Genomic DNA, 26,369 nt, shown 5'->3' with positions numbered 1-26,369 from the left:
AATCAAGTTCATTGATTAATTGTTCCATGCCCGAGAGTCAAAAGAGTGGGTTCTTTTCCAAAATTTTGGTTCAGGAGCTCAAGGATATCCTTGAATTAACAGATGAGCCAGGTTTTACTTAAGAGATTTTAAGCACTCATTTAAACAACACTACCCACCTACAGGCTATCTTGGCAATCTTGGATCAATGGCAACTTAACTTCCATCCTAAAGCTATAAAAAACAAACACAAATGTAAATTCCATCTTTCAAGATCTCAGTAAATATCTCTCTCTACCTAGCCTGCCTTCTCTTTTTTGAAAAAGAAAAAAAAATTGAGGGGATATCCATTCCAGCATCACGGACCCAGTCCATTGATAACACCCTTAATCCCAATTGTGCCAGAACTGGTGCTGGTTACTTGGGTATTGACCACAATTCCCTCCGCACCTGTGTGCATTACTACTGTGTGTTTCAGACCACTGACCAGGTGTGATGTGGTGTTTGCCAAATGTGCTCTCCTGTCAGGATGGCCTCAGGTCTTAGCCTAAGCAACTCCATTTTAAAACTCCAGTTTGAAACCTACAGTCTCACCTGGTACACCTATGGAGCCCTCCAGTATGGCCCTCCTACACAATCAAGTCACTTCTCCCTACCCTGACAAACTCAGAGTGAAGTCTCTGACATGTTGCCCTGGAAAAGCAAGAAAATCAGTGGTGCGGACCAGACCAGATGCTTTAACCTCAGGACAAATGACATCACTGAGAAATCCGGTGGCAGCTGATAGGGATTGAAAGGGTGATCAGAAACCCCCAAATTTAGTATAAATGATGGAGCAAATGAACAGACATTCAACCAGCTGACACTGATGCACACAAGCCTGAGAGCCTGATGAGGACTTGGACTGACATCCCAATTCTTCTCATCTACCTGATCCTCTTTGCTGTTCTCACCGCTCTCAAACTCTACAGCAGCCTCTTGACTCTAGTGAGAAAAGGACTTCTCCCAGGACAGCCTCCTCAGCCAGCCATCAGCTCAACCCCAGGAGAAGCCTGCCTTGGTTCCTGTATGATCCCCACTGTCTGAGTGAATGTGCATCTGCTGGACTTAGAGCCTAAGGCCTGAGACTTTTGATCTGACACTTCAGCTTAGCATGCAGAGGGAATGTCTACTATGAGCCTGTCATGATTAAGTGTGTTTGCAGTGCTTAGAATTAATCTAGAATTGTTTGCTGTGAATTGATTAAGTCTGATGCAATGCCTAGGATTAAGAATTGTTATTTTCTTGATAAGAACCTGTAGATGGCATTGTATTGAATGATTTGAGTGAATAAAGCATTGAAAACGGCAGAAGCACAAGGACATTCTTTATTTCTCCCCCTCCACTGCATAAGTCGCACTTTTTGCCCATCGCGACACCTCCTCTCTTGAAAATATGCCAACTGCTAACAATTAGTAGATCCAGCCGCTCATTTCTTAGGTTACTTACTTCCGACACTGGGTTTCCTAAAGGAGCCGGCTGCCAGCGCCATCAACAGTTATATCTGATTGAGTCTGTCCTCAGGGGTGTGGGGACCCAGAACACCGGGGGACTGCCGGGGTACAGGGTGCGCTGAGCAGAGCCGGCTGGCCTAGGTGTGTCGCTGAACGACCCGCACAGACACCGCAGCTTTAAACAACTAGCGTCTAGGAGACCGGTGTTCCTTTCCCCGCTCCTCATCTCTGGGAGGAAACCACGATTGGAGCAGCCGAGGCGGCAAGTTCAAGGACTAGCTTGAAGTCGCGTTGACAGAAGGCGCACAACTTGGGGTGCCCGATGCCAGCGGGATCTCCGCCTCTGGATTCCACGGAACAGGAAGTGCCCCGCGTTGCCGTGGCTACGGCGCCGCGCTCACGGCGGCGGGGTGGGGACGTTCCGTTCCCATGGCAACCCCCATTGTCTTTCCAGGGCAGGAATCCAGGCGGCCCAGGCCGAAGGCGACCTTGTTGACCCTCTAGTTAACGCCGGGCACAGTTGTGGCTCCCAGGACCCGGTCGGCGGAAGCCTCGACGCTGACGCCGCCCTCTGTAGCCTAACAGCGCGGGCGAGGGAGCCTGGAGGGCTAGAGCCGGGGTGTGGCTTCTCAGCCCGGGGCCAGGTACGCCGCAGAACGCTGCCTCGGACCAGTCCTGCCCGCTGGAGCCTCCGCGGTGCTAGGAGGGAGCTCCAGACCCGGCTCTGTGGCCACTGGGCTCACCAAGTTACCTAGGAACGATGCGGAAAAGGAGAAAGCGCCCTGTCCTTAAGAGCAGGGCCTAAATGTGGTGCCCTAGATCTTATGGGAACAGAATGTAGGAGTTTTGAAAATAGGGATTAGAGGGAGAAATTAGTGAATATTCCATCTGAAATTTGGATATTGGGTATACTGGAACCTGGGTCAGAGACAGCTACTTGTGGATCCGATGGGAACGAGTGACATTCTAGGATGAAATGAGGAGGGACTTGGTAGATATTAATGTTCCATAATTGTGCATTGGATTTGGATTCCACTTACATGACAGCCTTGAGAAGTGAATTTCACAAATATTTATAAACCACATTTTCCACCATGTGTTTCAACACATTTTCCTCATCACCTAACAGCAGCCACCAAAGTAGACATATGGGTTTTAGTTCCTTAACTAGAATCTCCTATTAAATACTGAAATGACCCCCCCACCCCGAAAAGGAGGAGAATTAACCAATCCATTGGTTGTACTTCATTTAGTGCTGAGAACTAGTTGCTTTGTTTGGTTACTCTTTCCATCAAGCCTGCCAAAGAATAGCTAAGTAGGTGACCATAGTTTGGATGACCCAGGAGATGTAAAGGTGTGGCTTTTAAGAGTAAAAACAACAATAACAACAGGAACAATAACGATAAAAAAAATCATTTTAGAGAGTACTCTAGAGTAGAAATTAGGAAAAAGAAATTTAAGTCAGATTTTTTTTTTTTTTGCAAATGTCTTTATGTTCTGCTTTCTGAGTCATCTCCATACATGAGTTTGTATAGTCTATTTGTGGATTTATATTTGGCACTTTAAACTTAATGTTAGTAGTAGCCAACAGGGAGAAAATAGAACAAATTCCTAAGCCTTTTCTCCCAAAGCTGATCTCATGTGTGACTCTTGGTAGGAAGAAGATGCAAGCCAGCCCCATCTATATCCCAACTGTTAATAATGACATTGACTGGGACTCCTGCTTCCATCGGTAAGTACCACAGAACCCTGACATCATGCTCCCTCACTGGCCAGAAACACAGGGACCCCTGTCCCCCTTAAGGCAAGCCTGGGTGAAACTATGCATGCACATTAGACAGAAGAGAAAGTTCTGCTGTGATGTGTTTTAATAGTAATTATGGTGTAGTGTCCATTTGGATCTTCAGCTTTGCAATATAGAAGATAATTATTTATTTCCCTAATTTACAAAAATTTTAAGTTTTTAAAAACAAAAATAGGTTATTTATTTATTTATTTATTTTTGGTTCCAGGGATTGAACTCAGGGATGCTCCACCACTGAGCCATATCCCAAGCCCTATTTTGTATTTTATTTAGAGACAGGGTCTCACTGAGTTGCTAAGCACCTTGCCATTGCTGAGACTGGCTTTGAACTCGCGATCCTCCTGCTTCAACCTCCCAAGCCGCTGGGATCATAGGCGTGTGCCACTGCACTCAGTAAAAACAAAGATAGGTTATTTATAATAAGACTGGTAAAGTCATGGAGAAAAATATAATAAAATTGTGAGAAAATTGCTTCATGAAATGAAGAGATAACAAATTAAAATTTTTAAACCATAATTCATTTTTGAGCATATATTATATGCCAATTTCCTAACAACTCTGTGAATGAGATACCACCTTTGAAGAATATAAATCAAAGAGAGGTTAGGCAGTTTGCCCAGGTCACACAGCTAGTTGATGGTTAATGGTTTTCAAACTATGCAGTCTCATTCCAAACTCTATTCTTTATCCATTTCTTTATTCCAGATTATTCCAACCTTGGTGCCATTTTGAGTCAGATAACTTTGATTAGGAGGGATAGCCTATGCCTTGAGGGATATTTAGCAGCATCTCTATTAAGTACCCAAATTGATGTGTGTTAGTCAGCTTTTCATTGCTGTAACCAAAATATCTGACAAGAACAATTTAGTGGGGCAGTAGAGTGCTTGCCTAGTGCATGTGAGGCACTGGGTTCAGTCCTCAGCACAAAATACATAAATAAAATAAATGTATGTCTGTCTAACACACACACACATATATATATACACACACATACATACATACACACATACCTACAGTTTAGTGTAGAGGGAAAGTTTATTTGGGCTCACTGTTTCAGAGGTTCAGTCCATGATTGACCAACTCCATTGCTCTAGGCCCAAGATAAGGCAGAACATCATGGTGGAAAAGCATGGTAGAGGAGAGAAGCTCAGGACACAGTAATGAGACAAGCAAAGGGAGAAAGGGGGAGGGGCCACACAGAAGATGAACCTTTTCAGGGTATGTTCCAGCTATTACCTCTCCACCAGCTATATCCCACTTGCCTACTGTTACCATCCAGTTAGCCCATTCAAACTAGGATGGATTGTTTACAGCTTTCATAATCTTAATTATTTTACTTCTGAATATTCCTACATTAACATAGGAGCTTGGGGGGGGGGGCTTATATCCAAGCCATAACAAGATGTCAGTAGCATCATTGTCCCAGTTGGGACAACTGAAAATGTCTTCAGTTATGGCCAAATGTTCTCTGGGTATAAAATCATCTTTACATACAAACCATTGTTCTGTATCAGTGCTATTGAATAGAAATATAATGGGAGTTATAAATAAGAGCCCAATGCATAATTTAAATTTTTCTGGTAGCCATAGTAAAAAGTAAAAGGAAACAGGTAAATTTAAACTTAAAAATAATATATTTTACATGTCTCACTAAAAATATTATATAAAATTATTAGTGGAATATTTTACATTTATTCATGATAATTCAAATTTAGTGTGTACTTTACACTTAATAGCACATCTCAGTTCTGACTAGTTACATTTCATGTTCCAAATAGCCACATTAACTACTGGTTACCTTACTGGATAGCATATTGTATACAATCTCATAAAATACCTTGAACTTAAATGTTATAGAACTACAACAATTGCAATTTTTAAAATGTAGTATTTACAATAGAATATCTTAGAAATAATCAGATAATTCATAATGAATACAATATTACTTGTCAGAATTCATATTTGCCATAGCAATATATATGGAATAATTTATAAACCTAGCAAGGCAAATCCTTCATCAAACCTGCTTGGTTTTTTTTTTTCTTTCTTTTTTTTATTTGTTCTTTTTAGTTATACTTGACAGTAGACCGTGTTTTGACGTATTATATATACATGGAGTACAACTTCCAATTCTTCTGGTTATACTCCTCCTGGCAAACTGCCCATATAGATTTGGTTACTCTAATAGATTTATCTTCTGCTCCAGTCCTATGAAAAATGCAGCTCAAGCAAAATTTTCTATAGAGGGAGTAATGTTTTTGGTTAATTTTCTTAAGTTTTAATCTTGATACAGATTTCCTCTCTTCTCAGCATTTTTCAAACATTATAAAAACATTATAAAGTTCTTTTTTCATTTGTTTACTCATTCTGTATATTAATCAGCATTTCATTGCTATGACCAAAATAACTGTCAAGAACAACTTAGGGGAGGAAAGATTTATTTTGGTTCACAGTTTAGAGCTCTCAGCACATGGCCGACTGGCACAATCACAGAAACATCATGGTGGAAGGATGCAGTAGAGCAAAGCTGTTGAGCTCCTGGCAGCTGAGATAAACCCTTCCAGGGCACACCTCTAGTGAGTACTTCTTCCATCTATGTCCCAGATCCCAGTAATCCCTTCAGCTATCAATGGATGAATCCACTAAGTGGATTATTCCACTGATGAAATCAGATCCCTAATCATCGCCTGAAAGCCCCACCTCTGAACCTTGCCATATTAGGTCCATGGTGCCAACACATGATCTTTTGGGGACATTCTGTATCCAATCACAATATGTAACAAGTTATTATTTGAATTTACTGTGAGCCACTTAGCACTGTTTTGAAACAAATGAGACTCAGCCCATCCTCTGGTGGAGTTTACCTGCTAGAAGGCAAAGAAGACTCAACAACAACATAAAGAAACAAACAAAAAACCAAACTATAGTATGAATTGTATTATAATTGTTATATTATAGGGGCTTAGAGAAATTTTTGCAAGCCTTTTGGAGTGCCTCTTTATCACTACTCCAGGGAAAGACTTATGGCAGAGGTCACATCTGGGTTATGTCTTGAAGGATGATATGAAATTCATCAATCAGAAAGGAGGAGAGTTTTTGTTTGTTTGTTTGTTTGTTTGTTTTGTTTTTTATTTTTTTGGTACCGGGGAATTGAACTCAGGGGTGCTTAACCACTGAGCCTTATCCCAAGCCCTTTTTTAAGGAGGAAAACACCTCTGATTACATCACATTGCCAATTTTCCCTGGCTTTTCCATTGAATTGATATGTCCACTGAAAGCACACTTATCTATGGGAAGAAAGGAATCCTGCCTGGGCCTGGCCTGAAGAAATGTTACTCCCTGCCCACACACCTTGGCACACCTGCATGGATAGGTCATTTGGAATAGGATTCTGGATGTTAGTGTATCATTTCTCAAACTTGATGTAAAAGATTCACTTGACATTTATTTTCCTTTCATACTTTCCTTTAAAAAAATAAGCATATGTTACTTTATCCGTGGAAAAGAAAGATAAATTTCAATTTTAAAACTTGGCAGTGGTTGGATTTTTTTAAAAGCTACTGTGAATACAAAGGTTATTTCTGTGAGAAACTTGTTGTTACTCTTAAGATCTTAGAATTCTGTTTCTCTTTCATTGTATAGGATTATTTCTTGTGACTTTCTTTACAAATCCAGTTACCTCTTCACAATTAAAGTGATATCTTCACATTGAAGTCAGATATCTACATTGTATGTGAATGTGTGTGTGTGTGTGTGTGTTTTCAAGTGTGTAAGAAAGAGAGAGAGGGAAATTTTCAGTTAGCTCTTTCTCACCATGTTTAGTTCTAACACAACTGAGGAGGCCAATTCTCTCCTGACTATGCACATGTCCCAGTGTAGGGTTCCTCCTTTTTGCCCTAGTAGGACTCATCCTCTTTACTTAGTTAGCCACTCTGCATTGAAGCTTTTAACATAGATAAAAGATGGACATGGATGTATGAAATGTAGCCTCAAAATGTTAATTCCCTATCCCTCGTATCACTATATTTATTTTCTGTTGTGGTTTGGATCCGAATTTCAGGATGTTTGAGATTTTCCAATTCAATCTGCTCATTTTGTAGACAAAGGAAATAAATCATGGAGCTAATTATATTAGTATTAGTTTATGTTAAAGGAGCACTTACTAAATGCCAATCATCATGGTAAATCAATATGAATATTACCTCATTTAATTAACTTTATCAGGTGGGTATTCATGTTAACTTCATGTTACAAAGAAGAAGATTAAGTGCTAGCTTGTTCAGGGACATGTAAATAAATGGCAGAGCTGTTACTCTAATGCAGATGACTAGTTTGCCAAAAGTGAGTAATTTAATCAGCACATTGTTATGCTGGATGCTGGGCTTTGAGAGTGACCTGTCTTTATTCCTTCAAGTTTAATATAGAAAACATGTCACTATCCTCCAGTTGGGAGTACTATAGCCTTCAATTTTTTCTTGTTTGTGAAGTCTGACTTCATGTCCCTCTCATACCCACAGGTCACAGCAAACCCCCATCCCAGCACAACAGCAGACAGATGAGTTGTACCCCACTTATGGGTCTGAAGAGAGTGAAGAAGATCCTGCAGTACAGGAGGAGGAGATAAGCACAGACTATATGTCTCTTCCCAAAGAAAAACTAGTTCAGTCCCAGAAGAAAATAACTCAGCTGATTAAGGAAAAACTGGTAAGATAAAAATTAAGTTTCTGTTTCCACATAAAAATATGCCCATTGGGCTTGGGTTGTTGCTCAGCGGTAGAGTACTCGCCGTTTATGTGTAAGGCCCTGGGTTCAATCCTCAGTAACACATATAAATAAATAGAATAAAGTTATAAAAAAAGTGAATTAAAATAATATGCCCATGGTTAGAGAATCTCTGCATTCACTGCAGGCAGAATGAAGCACACAAAATAAAATGAAATGCTACATTTCTTTGTAAATGGGAAGAAAATCAGGGAACAGTTGAGTAGCCAACCCACCTTCCAATTCCCCACAGGGTTCACCATCTATTCCTCCCTGGAGCATTTGTGCTCCTAGCTTTAAACTAAGAATTAATTTGCCTTTTCCAGTTGCCATAGGATTAAGTTTGATTAATTAATTTTTAAGATTTCTCCTGGAAGGTTTCAGGATGATACCACTTGGGAAATTACTAGAGGGCCAAGATATAAAGGCAGGAGGCTAAGAACAAGGGTAGCCAAGCAGAAGTCTAGGTTGAGGCCTGTAAAGGATATGGGTAGGGTGCTTGTGGTTACAGTGGAATCATAAAACACCCAAAAGACCAGAAGCAGGGGGGAGTAGCGTCAGAGATCAAAGAGTTTAGGTATGCGTTTCTAAGAGTGAGTCAACACCTTGGGATCTAAGATCTTTGAGCCAGTGTGTAAGCAAGAGTGTTCAAAACCCAGGATCTTGAGACAGTAACATATTGACTTTTATTATTAGAACACAGACATCAGCTTGCTTCTAGGCCTGATTTATCAACAGAGTTCATATACTGACTTCTTGTCTGTTCCAGGTCAAGAGGAAATAATGGTTTCAGAGTTAATGTGTTCTCTTGCAGATAAGGGCTGAGAGGCACCTCAGAGGCATATCATAGGAACTGATACCTCTTCAAGATGGACACCTATAAGCTTACTTCTATAAATTATCTAGAAACCTTGCAAAAGACTATCATGGCTGGACCTATTACTATGTCACACATCCAAACTAGGAGACCATTTTGTCTGTCATGATTTCCAAGTGTGAGCTTTGGAGGCTTGACAACTCCTTAGCCAGTTTGAGTAATAACAAAGATTTAGATCTTAGGAGTTAAATGTAACCCAACTCAGAACTCACAGACCAACCAGAAGGGCAAGGGAGTACCACCACCAGCAGCAGCAACACTGGGGTGAACTCTAAGCCCATATTGGTGGGATCATTTTTCCTTGAGCACAGGAGTTTGGGGATGAATACAGACTGTCCAGAGTCAGGTATAACTCAAAGCTTTGGGCTCCCATTTCTGTGATTTTTTCATGGCATTATGCCTTTTCCTCAAAATGGAACTTAATATTTTCATTTAGATAGTGCTTAACAAATTTAGCTCACATAAATGCTGACTTTTTTCTTATAGTAACTCTCTAAGGTAGATAGTATTGGTTTCCAAATCTCAGAAAAGAAAACTATGATCAGGATGATCTATCTCAAAACAACATAATTAGTAAATATTAGAACCAAGGCTAAAACTTTGCACTTTTTATTCCTCATAGTGCTATTTTCATTTCACCAAAAAATAAATGCCTGAGTCTGTTGAATTGTGCAGCCAATAGATGATCATGTTTGTAAAGTCACTGAAACACGTGACTTGAAGGTATAGTTCTGTGGTTTCTGGAGCTCTGCCCATCAGCTCCACAGTGGCAGAGGGGCTCTTTCCTCCACCCCATCCTTACAGTGATTCATTCAGCAAATATTGAATGTGAATCTCCTCTGTGCCTTGGGCATAAAGGAGTTGAACATGAGGAATAAGCTTATTTGTTCAAGGAAGACAGATAATAGACAAATAAAGATCATAGCTAATATAATATGAACTAGGAGTGAGTGCTATGAAGAAAAAAAAATCAGTAATGGAACAATGAGTGATGCAGAGAAAGGTAATTTAGAAAGGTGGCCAAGAAAGACCTCATTAGATGAACAAAATGAAAAAACAGGAGACTGAACTATGTAAAAGAGTGCTCCAAGAAGGGACTATAGTAGATGCAAAAATTCTACATTGAAATTAGGTTGACACATTCATGTCAGAGTAGTTATCATAGGCGAATAAGAGGAGAAGAAGAAAGAGGTAGAAAATGAATGAGGTGATTAGGGTTGGGTCATATTAAATAGAGTCTTGGAGGCCATAGTAGGAACTTTGGGTTCCATTAAAAATAAAAGAGTGAGAAGCTATGGAGGGTTTTGTACAGGAGAGTCACATGATCTAATTCATTTCAAAATATTACACTGGCACATAAAATATGTCTAAAATTTTATAAATTTATAATAATAAAGTATTTGGTCACTTTTAGAGGATGCTAGTGAATGAAATTGTTTTGAAAGCTGATAAAAATAAAAACCAGGTATCCTGCCTTTCTAATACAAACTGTACTATAACTATAAAAATACATGAGGGGAAATTTCTCCATGTAGAATTATTCCAGCTAAGATATGAAGAAAGAATGACAGAATTATGATATGAGAATTTTATAATCTTTCATGAATTGGCCCATGTAGTTGTGCTAAAAAAAGAGACAACTGGATGGTACTTATCTTCTGATGGAAGGATATATCATACATATGAAGTAAAGACTCAAAGCTAAGGTTGACCAAACTTCTAAATCCAACTACCAGTATAAATGCAGAACAGATAATGGAGGGAATGTTGAATGACAACATTGGGATGCAGTCAACAAAATTCACCCCTGTAGCAAATACTAGAGGAAAGAGGCCCAGTTTCTTCAACAAATAATACGATAGGAAAAAAAATAGTATGGATAGAGATGAAGCCTATGATGAAAAGAGAGACACACAACAGACTGACCTCATGACAAAACTCAACATTCATGCTCAAAACACTAGAAAAACTAGAGATATAGGAACATACACAACATTGTAAAAGCTATATATGCTAAATCCAAGGCCACCATCATTCTAAATGGGGAAAAATTTAAAGCATTCTCTCTAAAAACAGGAACAAGACAGGGATGTCCTCTTTCACCACTTCTATTCAACATAGTCTGTTGAGAGCCACAGCCGAAGGGGCCCCAGCAAACTTCCAGCTGCCGGCTGATGATTGGCTCACAGCGGCCCCAGCAACATCTAGCTGATTGGCTCCTCTGCGGTGATGCTCATTGGGCTGTTTCCCTGCCCTTTCAGACCACGGAGCTGCTCATTGGGGGACTTTTTTGGCTCCGCCCACATGACCCAGCCAATCGGCCTCAAGAGCAGGAGGATTGTGGGAGGTGGGGAGAAGCTTGTGTGGGAGAGAGAGGCTTGTGGAAAGCCGGTGGTGGCAGTTGAGGCTCTGAGGGTTTTTCCTGAGAGGCTGTTTTGTTTGGCGTGTGTGGTTCTAAAAATAAAGTTAGTTTCTTTTGACAAGTGGCTCCTGATTGTGCCCAGCCAGACTGCGGCAATAGTCTTGGAAACTCTAGCCAAAATAATTAGAAGAAACAAATTAAAGGATATGAATACAAAAGAACTCAAAACTATCCCTATTTGCCCATGACACAATTTTATATCTAAAAGACCCAAAAACTCCACTAGAAAAAATATAAAACTCATAAGTGAATTCAGCAAAGTAGCAGGGTGTATAATTAACACCCATAAATCAGTCGTGTTCCTATACATCAGTGATGAATTAACTGAAAGAGAAATTAGGAAAAGTATCCCATTCACAATAGCCTAAAAAAAATTGGGAATCAATCTAACTAAATAGGTAAAAGACCTCTGTAATGAAAACTACAGAACTCTAAAGAAAGAAATTGAAGAAGTCCTTAGAAGATGGAAAGATCTCCCATGTACTTGGTAGGCCAAATTAATATTGTCAAAATGGCCATACTACCAAAAACACTATACATATTTAATATAATTACTATTGAAATTCCAATGATATCCTTCATATAAATAAAAAAAACAGTCATGAAATTTATTTGGAAAAATAAGAGACCCAGAATAGCCAAAGCAATTCTTAGCAAGAAAGGTGATGCAGGAGGCTTCACAATACCAAACCTTAAATTATACTGCAGAGCTATAGTAACCAAAATGGCCTGGTATTGGCACAGAACCAGACATGAAGACCAGTGGAACAGAATAGAAGACACAGAGACAAACATACATCCTAGACAAGGGCATTGTAAACATACATGGGAGAAAAGATAGCCTCTTCAACAAATGGTGCTGGAAAAACTAGTAATCCATATGTAGCAAAATGAAATTAAACTTGTATCTCTCGTCCTGCACAAAACTCAATAAAAATGGATCAAGGACATAGACATTAAACCAGCGACCCTGTGCCTACTAAAAGTAAAAGTAGACTCAACTCTCTATCATGTCAGCTTAGGAATTGAATCCTCAACAAGACTCCTAAAGCACAACAGATATAATCAAGAATCAATAAATGGCATGATATCAAACTAAAAAGCTTCTTTACAGCAAAGGAAAAAATCAAGAATGTGAACAGAGAGCCTATAAAATGGGAGAAAAGCTTTCCAATTTGCACCTCAAATAGAGCATTAATCTCTAGGATATATAGAGAACTCAAAAAACTTAACACCAAAAAAACAAACAAACAAATAACCCAGTCAATAAATGGGCAAAGGAACTGAACAGGCACTTCACAGAAGAAGAAATATGATCGGTCAACAAATATATGAAAATATGTTCAAAATCACCAGCAATTAGAGAAATGCAAATTAAAACTACACTAAAATTTAATCTCATTCCAGTTAGAAAGGCAATTATCAAGAATACGAGTAATAATAAATATTGGGGAGGATGTGGGGGAAAAGATACACTCATACATTGGTGGTGGGGCTGCAAATTGGAGCAACCTCTCTGGAAAGCAGTATGGAGATTCTTCAGAAAATTTGGAATGGAACCATCATTTGACCCAGTTATCCCACTCCTTGGCCTAAATCCAAAAGAAGTGAAAATTAGCATATTACAATGATGCAGCCATTTCAATGTTTATAGCTGCTCAATTCACAATAGTTAGGCTATGGAACAAACCTAGGTGCCCTTCAACAGATAAATGGATAAAGAAAATGTACATATACACAATGGAATGTTACTCAGCCATAAAGAATAATAATATGGCATTTGCCAGTAAATGGATGGAACTGGAGAATATCATGCTAAGTGAAATAAACCAATCCCCCAAAAACCAAAGGTTGGATGTTCTCTCTGATATGTGGATGCTGACACACAATAAGCAGTGGGGGAAGGAAGAATAACAATTCACTGGATTAGACAAAAGGGAATGTAGGGAAGGGAAAGGGGATGTGAATGAAAAAGACGGTATAATGTTGGACATAACTATCCTGTATTCATATATGAATACATGACCAATGTAACTCCATATCATGTACAACCATAAAAATGCAAAGTTATACTCCAGATATGTATGATATGTCAAAATACATTCTACGGTCATGTATAGCTAAAAGGAACAAACTAAAAAAAAATTTAAGAGACTGACTTCAGCATGTGTGATCATTAAAAATTTGCTAAAGGGCTGGGGATATGGCTCAGCGGTAGTGCGCTCGCCTGGCATGCGCGGGGCACTGGGTTGGTTCGATCGTCAGCACCACATAAAAATAAAATAAAGATGTTGTGTCCACCAAAAACTAAAAAATAAATATTAAAAAATTCTCTCTCTCTCTCCCCCACTTCTCTCTCTAAAAAAAAAATTGCTAAAAATGGGCTGGGGTTGTACCTCAGTGGTAGAGTGCTTGCCTTGCACACGCAAGGCCCTGGGTTCGATCCTCAGCACCACATAAAATAAATAAATAAAAATAAAGGTATTGTGTCCATCTACAAAATTTTGCTAAAAATATTAGATTTCTAAAGTAGCCTTTTACTCCACCACTCCCTGTCTTTTTACCTATTTCAAGTGATATTAAAGAATTATTGCAAGTATTTTGACAATATAGTGGTTTTTTGGTTGTTTCTAATTCTGAGACACTTAGGAGATTATGTGTGTGTGTGTGTGTGTGTGTATGTGTGTGTGTAGTATTAGGGATTTAATGCAGGAGAATTCCACCACTTAGTTGCACCCCAGCCCGTTTTATTTTTATTTTGAGACAGGATCTTGGTAATTTGCTGAAACTTGCAATCCTCCCATCTCAGCTGTCAAGTCATTGAGATTATAGACGTGCACAGATTAGAGCCCACACTTGCTTATGAGATATTTTTGATGAAATGTAAAAAGGCCTTTAATTTGCTTAAACACAATAGAAGGCAATATATATAGAATATAGATATGAAATAGGATTGACCATGAGTAAATAACGGATGATTCTGGGTGATTCATTCTCCACATTGCCATTGAAGTTTTTCATGATAAGAAGTTAAAAGAAGTCACTGTGACTATTATGTATAAAATGGACTGTGGAAGACAAGAGGGACAGCAGTTAGAAGGGGCTCTTATTAGCCAGCCAGGTAAAAAATGAGTGTGGCTGAGACTAGGTATGCAAGGCAGAAATGAGAAGAGCTTGGTTTTAGGATATAGCAGTAAGGTGGAGCTGCCTGGACTTAATGGGTTGGATGTGAGAAGAAGCAAATGATAGAATGCAAATTTAGTCCTATCTTCTAGTGACGTGACAGAGATTTTTCTCCTTTCCCAAAAGCACAATGACTTTTTTGCTCTTTACAGACTATCCAAGCAAACAAGGAGCTGATTCGGTGTGTCATCCTTTCTCGAATTGCTTTTGGAGAAGAACACTGGAAATGTGCACAGGCTTTGACCAACCTGGCTTATGGCTACCTGGTACTAAGAGGTACTTGGTTCCCCAGCTGGATCTGGGTGGGACAGCTTATGAAGCCAAAATGAACCTATACACAACTCCTTGGGGGTGGAGATGACTGAGAGGGTACCTTCCTCTTATTTTGGCAATATAATGGTTTTTTGGTTGTTTCTAATTCTCAGAGACACTTAGGAGATTGTGTGTGTGTGTGTGTGTGTGTGTGTGTGTGTGTGTGTAGTATTAGGGATTTATCGCAGGGGCACTCCACCACTTAGCTGCACCCCCAGCCCTTTTTATTTTTATTTTGAGACAGGGTCTCTCATCAAGAGAATTGAGAGTCCATGGATAAGGCAGACAGCAAGTCTTAGTAATAAATATAACAAAGAAAATGATAGTTATTGAGTATTTGACATGTTCAAAGGTAGTTTTATTAAGTTTTTTAAATATATCTTGGATGGAGCTACTGTTATTATCCCTAGTTTATAAACAAGACACTGAAGCAGGGTTTCCAGCCACAGATCAATAGGGAAAATATAGGAAGATACGTGTACTCCCAGCACCAGGGAAGCAGACCCAGTAATCGAATTTGAATTCTAAAAACTGAATTCAAGTTTTAGAAGATCTGGCTTAGAGAAAGTCAGGGCCTCATCCTATAGAAGTTATGTTTCTGGAAGATACTGTGGTTTGGGAGTAGAAGATGGAATTTATTTACTAAAACTGGAACTCAAGTGAAAGCTCCATGAAGAAAGGTACTTTAGAGTTGAGACTCCTTATATATTTGTTGACAGACTGAGGCAAGAACCCATTTTTAGAACAAGGGTCATGGCCACTTGATCCTTGGCCCTTGACCAACCATGTCTCCCTACATGGACTGTTTTTACTTTTACTATGGAATTCACTATACTTTATTCATATGCCCTTTGTTTAAATGCCTCTGCCTCTGAAATAGAAGCCTCTTGAGAGCAGGGACCAGTTCTCAATCTAGAATATGTCCTTGTACACAATATGTATCAGCATGTTATTGCTTGATAGATATAAATTGCTTGCCTGTGGCTTTTTCTAGTGTCATCAGTCTGAAGTGGGGTATAGCCCAAGTAATTTAAGGACTTAAGAAATTTGAGGATTTAAAAGGAAGGAGAACCAATATACGTGGGCTGTAATGATCTTAGATGTCAAAATTCAGAATGTTGGATAAAGTTAAAATTGAATTCACTTCTCAGGTATTAATCTCAACACATTTTCCTTCTTAGGGATCCTTAGGCCCTTTTACATTCATTTGTTTTTAATTTAACTTTAGATTAATGTGATAAGTTCTCACGTGGTTGGGAATGGTGGTGCTGAGAGTTACAGGCCATGTTAGAACATCTATTTTGTGCCAAGAGAAGGAGGGATTCCTCACTTACTGGAAGAGCAGGTAGCCACCTATCTGTGAGATTCGAGGGATACAAGAAATGCCCTCAACAAAAAGAAATATTCCCCTATTGGGGCTTCATTCTTCATTATTTGGATCTCTGTATTCCATTCAAACTGATTTCCTCAAAAATGTGCTGCCTTGGGTTGGGATTATGGCTCAGTGATAGAGCACTTGCCTAGCACAAGTGAGGCCCTGCATTCAACCCTCAGCACCACATAAGAAGATAAATAAATAAAATAAAGGTATCCATCTACCACTAAATATATATATATATATATATATATATATATATATATATATATATATTTTTTTTTTTTTTTAAAAAGCACTGTCTTAATGGCAAGAGTACCACTTTAACACTTTTAGAACTCCTTTTACAAGCCTGGTAGGACTGTGCTCGGTGCTGGGGATACATAAATGAATACGAGTAGTCCCTCTGCCTTGAGAGCTTACAGGGTCTTATAATAGGACCTCACAATAGTGGTGGAAACAAAGTTACAGGGGGTATTAATCAGTGGTGCTGCCCCTGAGGAAGGTCAGGGAAGGTTTCAGAGAGAAGGTAGTATTTGTTCTGTCTTTGAAGGATGAGTGTAGGTCCAAGTAGATTTTTGAGGAGAATGGTATAATATCCAAAGTTGGCCCTGTATGTGTGGATCTGAGGAGTGGGAAAAGAGAGGGAAAATCCTTACACAGACTGTAGGTTCTGTGTAGACTCAAGGATTCAGTTTAGAACAGAAGATATCTTAGGACAGACAGGTTTTGACTGGAAGTGAAACTGAAAAGGTAATTTGGGCCCAGATATCAAGGTGTTTGAGGAGGTTTTATGAGAGCATTGATGATGTAATATAATCAAGTTTGTGTTGTTAAGTGAGAAACTCTAGGTTAGACTGGTGGAGAAAGTGGAGGTGAAGATCAGTCAGTCTATTATCCTGTATGGATGAAAATGAGGGCATTGACCACGGCAGTTAGAATGCAAATGAGATAACTTAAAATGTAGAATTGGTGACATTTAATGATCAATTCACTATGGAGTGGGAAGGACATGGAAGAATTGAAATAGTATGACTATTTCAATTAAAGACTGGACTAGGAACTGACAGTATATAGCTCCGTGGTAGGATACATGCTTAACATGCACAAGGCCCTGGGTTTAATTCCCAGCACCTAAATAAATAAATATAAAAAATTAAAAATGAAGAGAAGGTTGATAGAGGAAGGGGAAAGAAGCTGCTGGGTATGGTTTCAGACAGGCTTGTATTCAGTAGACTGCTGAAAAGTGGATGTGGAGCTCAGAGAAAATGTTAGTTTGGGAAGAATTGGGTAGCAAGTTGAGACCATAGGAGTGAATGATTTTGATCAGAAAATGTGTACAGAATGAGAAGGGAAGAGGGCAAAGGGCATAAGACCTGAGGACAAGAAGGAATGGATAACAAAAGAGGAACAAAGGAAATACAAGAATCATGGAAGCCGAGGGAAGAGAGGATTTCAAAAGGAAGTACAGTTGGTTTCAGCAGCTGTAGGTAGTAGAGAGAGGTCAGATAGGGTAAAGGCCGGAGAGAACCACGGGGTTGACAATTGGTAGGTCATTGAAACTTGGTTTGGCATGGAACACTCCTTGGGCCCTGGAGAACCCAAATTCAAAAAGGCTTTTGCTCTGATTTAGACTTGAGGTCGGTACAACTTAAACTAGAGAGGAAAGTGTTTGGGAGGAAGACTTATCTGAACTGGAATAAGGCCGGATGCTACTGCTTTTGGTGTGGGTAGATTACTATGGTAGGCCTATGGAAGGAGCTTATCTTGCATCTTCTGAAATCTACCCTTTCTATGATCAACCACAAACTGACTTTGAGTTTTTTTTAGTTAAATTAAGTCAAAATAAGTAAGCAGGTCATATCACAGAAGATGGTGAGGACATCCTTTTCTCTCTGCTACATGAATGGAGAACTCCATTTGGGATAAAAGGTTGGAGAGAGGAAGGTTTTTCATTTTTCTAGATGGACAAACAGCTTTCTGGTTAAATGAAGTACTCACATAGTATCCCCATGCCTAGACTTGATCCCAGCGTTTCTAATACCCAGCCTAGAGTGCTTCTAGAATAGATGATGATTGTGACCTTTCCTTGAGGCTAGCTCAGTGGCTTCTATCGCAGTTGTAGTCCTTACCCAGTTTCTTCTCTCCTTTTTTTCCCCCAGGGTCTAGTGCATGGAATAAAACAAATAAGGATTTGAAAAACTGCAAACCTTTTAGAGGGATAAAATTCTTGCTGAGTTCCACTTAGTTTTGTTGTCATTAATCCTGTAACTGCTTTAAAATGGACAGAATGTATGAGCTAGCTTCCTGTGTGGGCGGGACGTGTGCATCTGCGTTCATGCCTCACTGCACATGCTCATATTTTACAGCCATCAGATCTGGGCTCCTCATTTCCCTCTCAGCCTTTTCCAACATTGGAATAAGGAGTCAAGCCCAAAGGCTGATTTCTCTTGATAAATAGTTTTCCATGAAGATGTAGTGAGAAGCATGTATGTGAAGTATTATAAAGAGTACTTGGGGAAATATAATGTGTACAAACCCTCAAAGAATTTACAACCAGTTGTGGAAATGAACTAGTATAGACCTGTGATAGAAGACATTTTAAGATAAAGGTCATGTAATTGGTTTAAATAAAGGGCTTTGAAAAATTGGGTGAAGTTATTCCTGGCTAAGATGGTAATTCATTAGTAGATTCAGAAAGGAGGCAGCATTCAAGCAGGACTGTAAAAAGTAAATTGTGTTTGGGTGGCAGAAAAAAGGTGGGATATTTCTAGTCAAAGAGAAGGACGTGAGCAAAGGCACGTAGAAGGAACATGCAGTGTCTCTTCAGACAGCAGGAAGCAGCATGCTGGATAAGAATTGGGCTGGGAAGATGAACCTGGAAGGGAGGGTGCACGGGGTAGACCACAGTGAAATTGTAAATATGGGTAAAGGAATTTGTAATTTATTTGGTATGGAGGGAGGATTATTAGAGATTTTCCATCAGGATGGTGAAAATATCAAAGTGTACTTTAATATTTAGTCTAGTAATTAGAGCTAGAGTGAAAGCTATCTCAGTCATCTAAGTCTAAAACTAGGCTAATGACAGGGAACTGGTGACAAAGTAAGGAGCCAATGAAGGAAGGATACATTTATTTTTTTAAACCAGAAATCCTACTTCTGGGCATCTTTCCTAAATATACACATGTAATATATGGACGAGATTATTCTTTGCAGCATTTTTATGGTAGTAAAAGATTGCAAAAAACCAGGTGTCCATCAATGGAGAAGCAGTATATACACAACAACAGTTTTTAAAAAGAGCACGAGGAACCTCTGTACACTTCTAGAGAGAGATCTCCTGGATGCATGTTTAAGGGAAAGGAAATGAACATTGCAGCAGTGTTACAACATGATTCTTTTTATAAGAAAGAGGCAGAGAGAAATGAGAATGTGGATTAAATTTACATGAAGAAGATGCAGTGAAGGATATACAGGAATGAAATAAAAAAGTTACTTAGAGGGTGATTATGGTGAAAAGAAACAGGGTTGGAAGGGAGACCTCTCAATGTTTACCTTTTCATGTAATTTTAACTTTTCAGTCAGAGAAATTACTTATTCAAAAAGATCATTATAAGGAAGACAGTGAAGAAATAATTGGTAGGAAATGGTTTTCAATTTGAAGTTGTATAGAAGTGATACTCTAAAGTGAAGTTGAAGGCTTAGGCCCCTGAGGGTGCCATTTTCAGAGATAGGTCCTAAAATGAAGTAGACTCAAAGAGGAAATCGTGTTTAGTTTTTGATGTATTAATTTTGAATTGCAATAGGGAAACTCACTGATATAGTTTAACTAATTGTTCGACATTTGGGACCAAAACTTGAGAGAAAGAAAATCCTAAGTGTGGAGGACTGCTGGAGAACACAGCTGGAAAGGGGAATGGGAATGATAAGCATGGAGGACAAGTGTGAAGTTAATGGACTTGAATAAACTCTGAGAGGCAAAGAGAGAAGCAGAAGAAACAAAGACTTGGAAAATGGGCCCTGAATGGAACAATGAACCCAAAGACCATTACCAAAAGAGTCAGCAAAGGCTCAATTAGAGAAGGTTTATAAAGGACCAAGTGGATGCAGTACCTCCACCTCCAACAAATAAGGGTATCTGATGCTGCAGCAAAGTCTGGGACTGAGAATCCATAATTAGATTTATTTTTGAGGAGGTCTTAAAGGGGACCTCAGGAGAACAGGCTTCCTACAATGATTGGAGCAGAAGCCAGTTCCCAGAAGAATCCAAGGAACAGGGGCTGGTGACTAGACTAATATTCTACATAATATATATTGAAAGGAAGAAGGGAAAAGTAAAAGGGCAGAAAAGAGAGGGCGGAAAAGACAAGGGAAGGTTATTTACAAAAGGAGAAGATGCAAAAAAATTTTAAATAGAGAGGAAGAAGCCAGTTAGATTAAAGAGTTTGAGGGTTTTTAAAAATGGTATAACTGCTAGGATGGGGTTCCAAAGAGAACATGAAGTCCTTGTAAAGCAGAGCATGTCAAATGGCTGTTGTGGTGAGACAGACTTAGGGGTGCTAGCAGTGAAAGTCTTGTTGCTGCCCTGGGGAACTCTGAGGAAAGGGCAAGCAGAGAACACCAGGGCAGTTTGGCCTCTGGTGGTGAACTGTTTTCAGATGTTCAGGAAGGAGAATACATTAATGTGGACAAGTAGTTTTCCTGCTGTTTTGCTTATTATTAATGAAGCAATAAATTAATCAGTTAGCCTGTTATTACTGGGAACTTTCTAGGCATTCAGAACTTTTTTACGAAATCCAGGAAAAGAAGTACAAGTTATGAACTCTGTCTAAAAATCGGGTACAGAAAGAATAGAGAATTCTAAAATTCACAAAATCATGTTAAACAAAATAAGCCAGACTCAGAAAGTCAAGGAAGGGTCATGCACTTTCTATCATATGTCAAACTAGAGAGGGAAAAAATGGAAAAGAAAAGATATCTAGTGAAAATAGAAGGAAAAATGGTAAGGCAGAGGAAGAGGATCAAATGGAGGGAAAAGAAGGAGAAAGGGAGATATTGGGGAATAAATAGATCAAATTGTTATGTGCATGTACAAATGTGTCACAATGAATCCCAATAATATGTATAATCAGAATGCACCAATAATTTTTAATGGAGTGAAAGAACATGGACTTTGAGTATCTGCCTTTAGAAATTCATTTGATTAAAAATTTCCAACAGTAAAAAAAAATCCACAAAATCTAGCCCTCAAGGAGTTTATTACCTACCTGAAGTATTGTGAGAATGCTGCCTTTTCTCAGAGATTCTATAAGCAGTACTATGAAAAATGTCTAAAGTAAGGATAAACATAATAGTCACTCCATAAGAGAACTGGACCCTGGCAATAATAATAACTAGTGTTTCTTGAACCTTATTTAATTCAGGCACTACTTAATCTCTTTTTTTGAATTAAATTAATCCTTGCAACAACTCTCCAAGATAGACATTATTTTCATTGCCATTTTATAGGTGGGTAAATTGAGGTACAGGCAGATAAGTAACTTGTTCAAGACCAAATGAATACTACTAAGTGGGTAAGCCAGGATTTATATCTGGGAAGTTTGACTTGATACCTGGTCTCTTAATCACTGTGCCACAGCAACTTTTTAAATATAGACAATGATCAAAACTGACTGTTTTCTGATAACAGTAGCAACTTCCAAAGACTGGGTAGTTCTGAGCAAATTCTCTCTGGCCTGAGTCTTGTAGTTAACATTAGTGATAGAACTCTAACCCAGACCAGAGTAAAATGATTGATATGTTCAGTGGACAATCTTTGGACCCATTTTGCTAGTTCATCAACATTTTTTGGTAATTGCCGAATCTCAGGCTATGGAAGTAGACCTTGCTGCCACTCTGAATTTAACCTCTCTGGTTACTATCAGTGCCAGGAGGAAAGGATGGTATCTCTGGTCTGAGAGGGCCAGTAAAGGAGAATGACTGATCTAAGGGCAGATACCAGGATTGAAGATGTATGGCTTGGAGATGGGGAAAACACAAACCTGTAGTGTGCTCCCTAATTAGGTGCAATAATAATTCCTATAAATAAACATTTAGACAGTGATATTTTGCATAAAAGAGGGTGTTTTGCAGTTAATAAAATGTGAATTCATTTCAAAATGTTGCTGATAATGAATTCATAGTACTTTTTGTCATGAATTTTCTTAAGTAGTATGTGCCATAAAAATAATTATTATCACAAAGTGGAGAAGACATGTGAACTTCTTTTAAACATAAATAGGACTCTTTTATACTTAAAAAGGGTAGAAAACATGTCTAGAACAGTGGTCTCCAATCTTTTGTGAGTTAGTTCCCATCACTTGAAAGATTTGAGCAAACATACTCTGTATGTGTATATTTATTCTATATTATGTACAACAGTATTGATTGATATGCCATGTAATATTATAAACATTTGTAAAAATAGAAAAAAGGAATAAGATAAAAAAGATAGTAGAGAAATTTTTATTTCCATCCCCTATACACACACCTTATGTACCCATAGGAATCCATGCTTCTTACCTGGGGACCAGAGTAGATCGTCAGAGGGTGAAAGGAGTGATGTTCCCCTTCAGGGCCTGCTTTAAAGTATAGTAAGTAGTTTTAAATCAAGATACAGTTTAGTTCGCTTAAGCTGTATTGGTCACTACCTCAGCTTTTCATCAGAAGGACCCCAGTGTGGGGCAGGGTAGCGTGGAGTCAGGGAATCCCACTGGATTGTTAATCAGCTGCAAAGCTTAGAGGAAAGTTACCTCCTGAGATTTCACAACCAGTCCTGGGCACTTTGGCAGGGAGGAGGCAGGCTTGCAAACCTCCAAGGACTGCCTTGAAGCCGCTCTCTTTAGTGCCAATTGTTTTGCTTCCCATTCAGGAGCCCAGAGGGGTGCTGCTGTGCTGATGTGTGTGGTGTTTACCTGACTCCTCCTGAGAACCCAGGGAAGCATCTGAAATTGGTTGCTGCAATTCTTAATATAACATACTCCCAAGGGCCCACTTGGTTGTGGAAACTAGCCTGTTTGATCAAAAGACTCTCAGTTTCTCACTTTATTGTCTTGGTTTGTAAAGGAGAAATTCCAGCTTCTCAGGTCCCAGGCAGAGTTTTCTGTAGTCTACTAGTTTCTGCTTTCTTTCTGGAGACCTATAATGACTAAAGAATCAACCCAACCTCTTCATCTTGACATCTGCTGTGGTTTAGATGTGTCCCCTCTAAAATTCATGTGTACAATGTGACAGTGTTAAGAAGTAGACCGTGAAGAAGTGATTAGGTCATGAGCGCACCTCCCTCACGAATGGGATTAAGTCCCCTGTAAGAGTGGCTTCACGTAGAACTGAGCCCCTTTCTCTCTCTTTCCCCATGTGAGGACATGGCAAGAGAACCCAAATAACTAGAGGCCACTACCTTGATCTGGGTCTTTCCAACATTAGAACTTTAAGAAACAAGTTTCTATTCTTTATCAGTTACCCAGTCTGGGTAATCTGTTATAGTAGCATAAATACAGTAGCACCTAAGACTTCATTTTACATATCCAGTGCTTACTTTGTATATCTTTAAATTAAAAGTTATCCTTCAGTCAGGGTGGTCTTCTTACTACCTTCCCTAACACTCTTATAACCCCTTAGCCTCAAACACATATACGTGCATGTGTGTGTGTGTGTGCGCGCACACACACACATACATTTGCTTATTCTGCTTTTATGGCTTTAGTCTGTTTAGTCCAAGTGGAAACTCTTCTTCTTCTCCATCCATCAAAATCCTGTCTACCCTTCAAAAACAAGTCCCGCTTCTTATATAAAGATTTTACTAAATTAGTGTCCATCCAGGTGTGAACCTCAGACAGCCTGCATTAATGTCACCTAAGATGTGACCTATGTAAATTCTTGGTTATCACCTGAGACCTTATTGCTTCTTGTAAATGTGAATTCATAGCTTTCTCCCCAGTTGCTTATCAACTGTAACCACTGAAGTGTGGCCCAGGAATCTGCATAGACAATTTGAGGACCACTGTCACTTGCTAACAGCTTTCTCTTTAACCACAGAGTCCATTTCTCTCCTCAGTTAAGACCTATAGAAACGATACCCCTGAGCGTTCAACACAGAATGATTGGTTCAGGATTACATTTAGAACTTTCACAGAGGAGGCATCATTTCCTTGCATTGTGGCAACTCATTAATGAGGTCCTGCTCGTTAGAACATATAGGGCTGCAGGCATCAAGGTCACATCCTTTCAATTTATCCCTATTGCCTTTGACTTGAATCCATGCTGTGAAATCAGACACCAAGGGCCAAAGGCAGGGCGAGCTGTGTAGGACCTGGGCCAGAGGTGTGAAGTGAGGGGCACAGTGGGCATACTTGGCAGGGATGAATGTTTAGCAGCCCCTAGGAGCCGAGAGAGAGAGAGAGAGAGAGAGAGAGAGAGAGAGAGATATGAAAGCGAACTCCAGCACTGTTTTTTAATAGAGTGAAAGACAGCTAGGATGGTATGTCCTCTTCTGGCCTTTCTTTGTCAGGGCTTCCCTCTTCCCATCAGGGAAAGGGAAAAACACAAGTTAGGCTAGAAGATGAGGATGTGCATTGAATGTTTCCAAGTCTACCTCTGTTAACTTGACAGACAGCTCTGGAAAGCACTTGGGAACACTAGCCTTTGAACAAGGGGAAATCCCTACCAGTCTGTCTAGCTGGGGTTTGGTATATTCCCTTTGTCTTCTTAGTGAGGGCCTCACTGCTTTAGAAACTGGATTCCTTTTATGTGTGTGTGTGTGTGTGTGTGACAAATTAGTATTACTAGCTTCATCTAGGATTTAAAAAAATGTCCAGATGGAAATAATTGGATTCATAAGCTTTATATTTATAGAATGCCTTTTCCAGAAAGCTCAAAGCACAGCACTCTATGGCATAACATAGTTTGTTCCTGGACTATCTCCATGTGTCTGGTAAGGGGCAGCTTCTTTAATTATTGTTGTCATTTGACATTTGGAGTGGGGATAAGCTTTGTGGTTGGAAAGAATCACATGGTACTAGCAACAGAACTGGGGAGGGGGTTCTCAGCTTCCACTTCTGTCTCTATTAGTGATTTCCAAACTGAAGTCCACAGACTAATGCCAGGAGGGCTGTGTAAGGACCACTTGAGAAGTTAAAAATAGAAGTTTCTGGACTCCATTCTTCTAGGGATTCCAACTCAGGAAGTCTTGGGTGGAGCCCAAAAATCTATATTCTTTATAGATTTCTAGATAATTTCCAGCATTCTAGATAATCCTGATTCACAGCCAGGTTTAGGAACTAATGACTATATGACAGTTATACTGCCCACCTTCTCCTCTCCAGGAATGTCTTTGATTGGAACGTGGCTTTTTAACATCTTTTTTCCTGCCACCTGCTCTCTTTTTTCCAGGCCTCCCAGCTCAGGCCAAGAAACATGCTGAATCTGCCAAGAACATACTGTTGACCTGGAAGGGAAATGCGTCCTCAGACAAGGAGAAAAAGGAAATCCTGGAAGCTCTGATCATGCTCAACTACACTCTGGGGGTGATCTGGCTCCTACAGAACCAATATCCTTTCATTTTCAGAAGGGTCTGGGGATCAGGACCACAGGGTATATACTCCAGGAGGGTCATCATGGGAGGGTGGGAGGTGACATTAAGTCCCTGTAGCTGCATCCCAGCCTCCAAGCCCTCCAAGCCTGTCTCCATCTAGAAGGTAGGCATTTTCCTCCCATGTTTAGTCTTGCAAGCCGTGAGTTGAGCCATCGAACGATCTCACTAATGACATATCACTCAGCAGTTGAAAGTTCTCCATGTTTGAGGTGCTCTTCATTGAGCATACAAGAAAATAAGTATTAGCAATGCAGATGTGAGCAGTGGTGGTGGCAGTGTAAAAATGGAGAGAATGGGCAGTAATTTAAGTCTCAGTTTGGCAAACTAGACTACACATTGTAATTCCCTGGGAAATCTTAAGAATTACTGCTCTATGGATGCCAACCCAGAGTTTTTGATTTAGTAAGTTTGAGAAGTATTTATTCATTGAGATGTTTAGAAGTCCCCCACATGACTGAAATGTGCAGCTCAAACCCACGATTTATGGAATTTTGATTATTTTAGATTTTTTGGAATGTTGTTGAAAATATTG

The 26,369-nt window shown here is 39.4% G+C and overlaps 1 protein-coding gene across 2 annotated transcripts in view; it reads left to right on the top strand.

The window, feature by feature from the left end:
* The first annotated feature begins 1,911 nt into the window (after window positions 1-1,911).
* The window catches only part of Ttc23l (tetratricopeptide repeat domain 23 like), a 53,783-nt gene continuing 29,325 nt past the window's right edge, over window positions 1,912-26,369 (top strand). Inside the window, exons 1-5 of one of the 2 annotated variants that reach the window (XM_048802911.1) lie at window positions 1,912-2,116; window positions 3,130-3,204; window positions 7,794-7,980; window positions 14,672-14,795; window positions 25,636-25,792. In XM_048802911.1, the coding sequence (XP_048658868.1) occupies window positions 3,137-3,204; window positions 7,794-7,980; window positions 14,672-14,795; window positions 25,636-25,792 (536 nt within the window). In that variant the 5' untranslated portion in view covers window positions 1,912-2,116; window positions 3,130-3,136. The remainder of the gene's footprint in view (window positions 2,117-3,129; window positions 3,205-7,793; window positions 7,981-14,671; window positions 14,796-25,635; window positions 25,793-26,369) is intronic. The other variant, XM_015496412.2, reaches the window with a different exon arrangement.

This window comes from Marmota marmota, unplaced genomic scaffold, assembly GCF_001458135.2.
Source record: "Marmota marmota marmota unplaced genomic scaffold, marMar, whole genome shotgun sequence".
In the NCBI taxonomy this organism is placed as follows: domain Eukaryota; kingdom Metazoa; phylum Chordata; class Mammalia; order Rodentia; family Sciuridae; genus Marmota; species Marmota marmota.
Note: the sequence above shows the minus strand (reverse complement) of the source record. Positions and strands in the feature narration are given on the sequence as shown.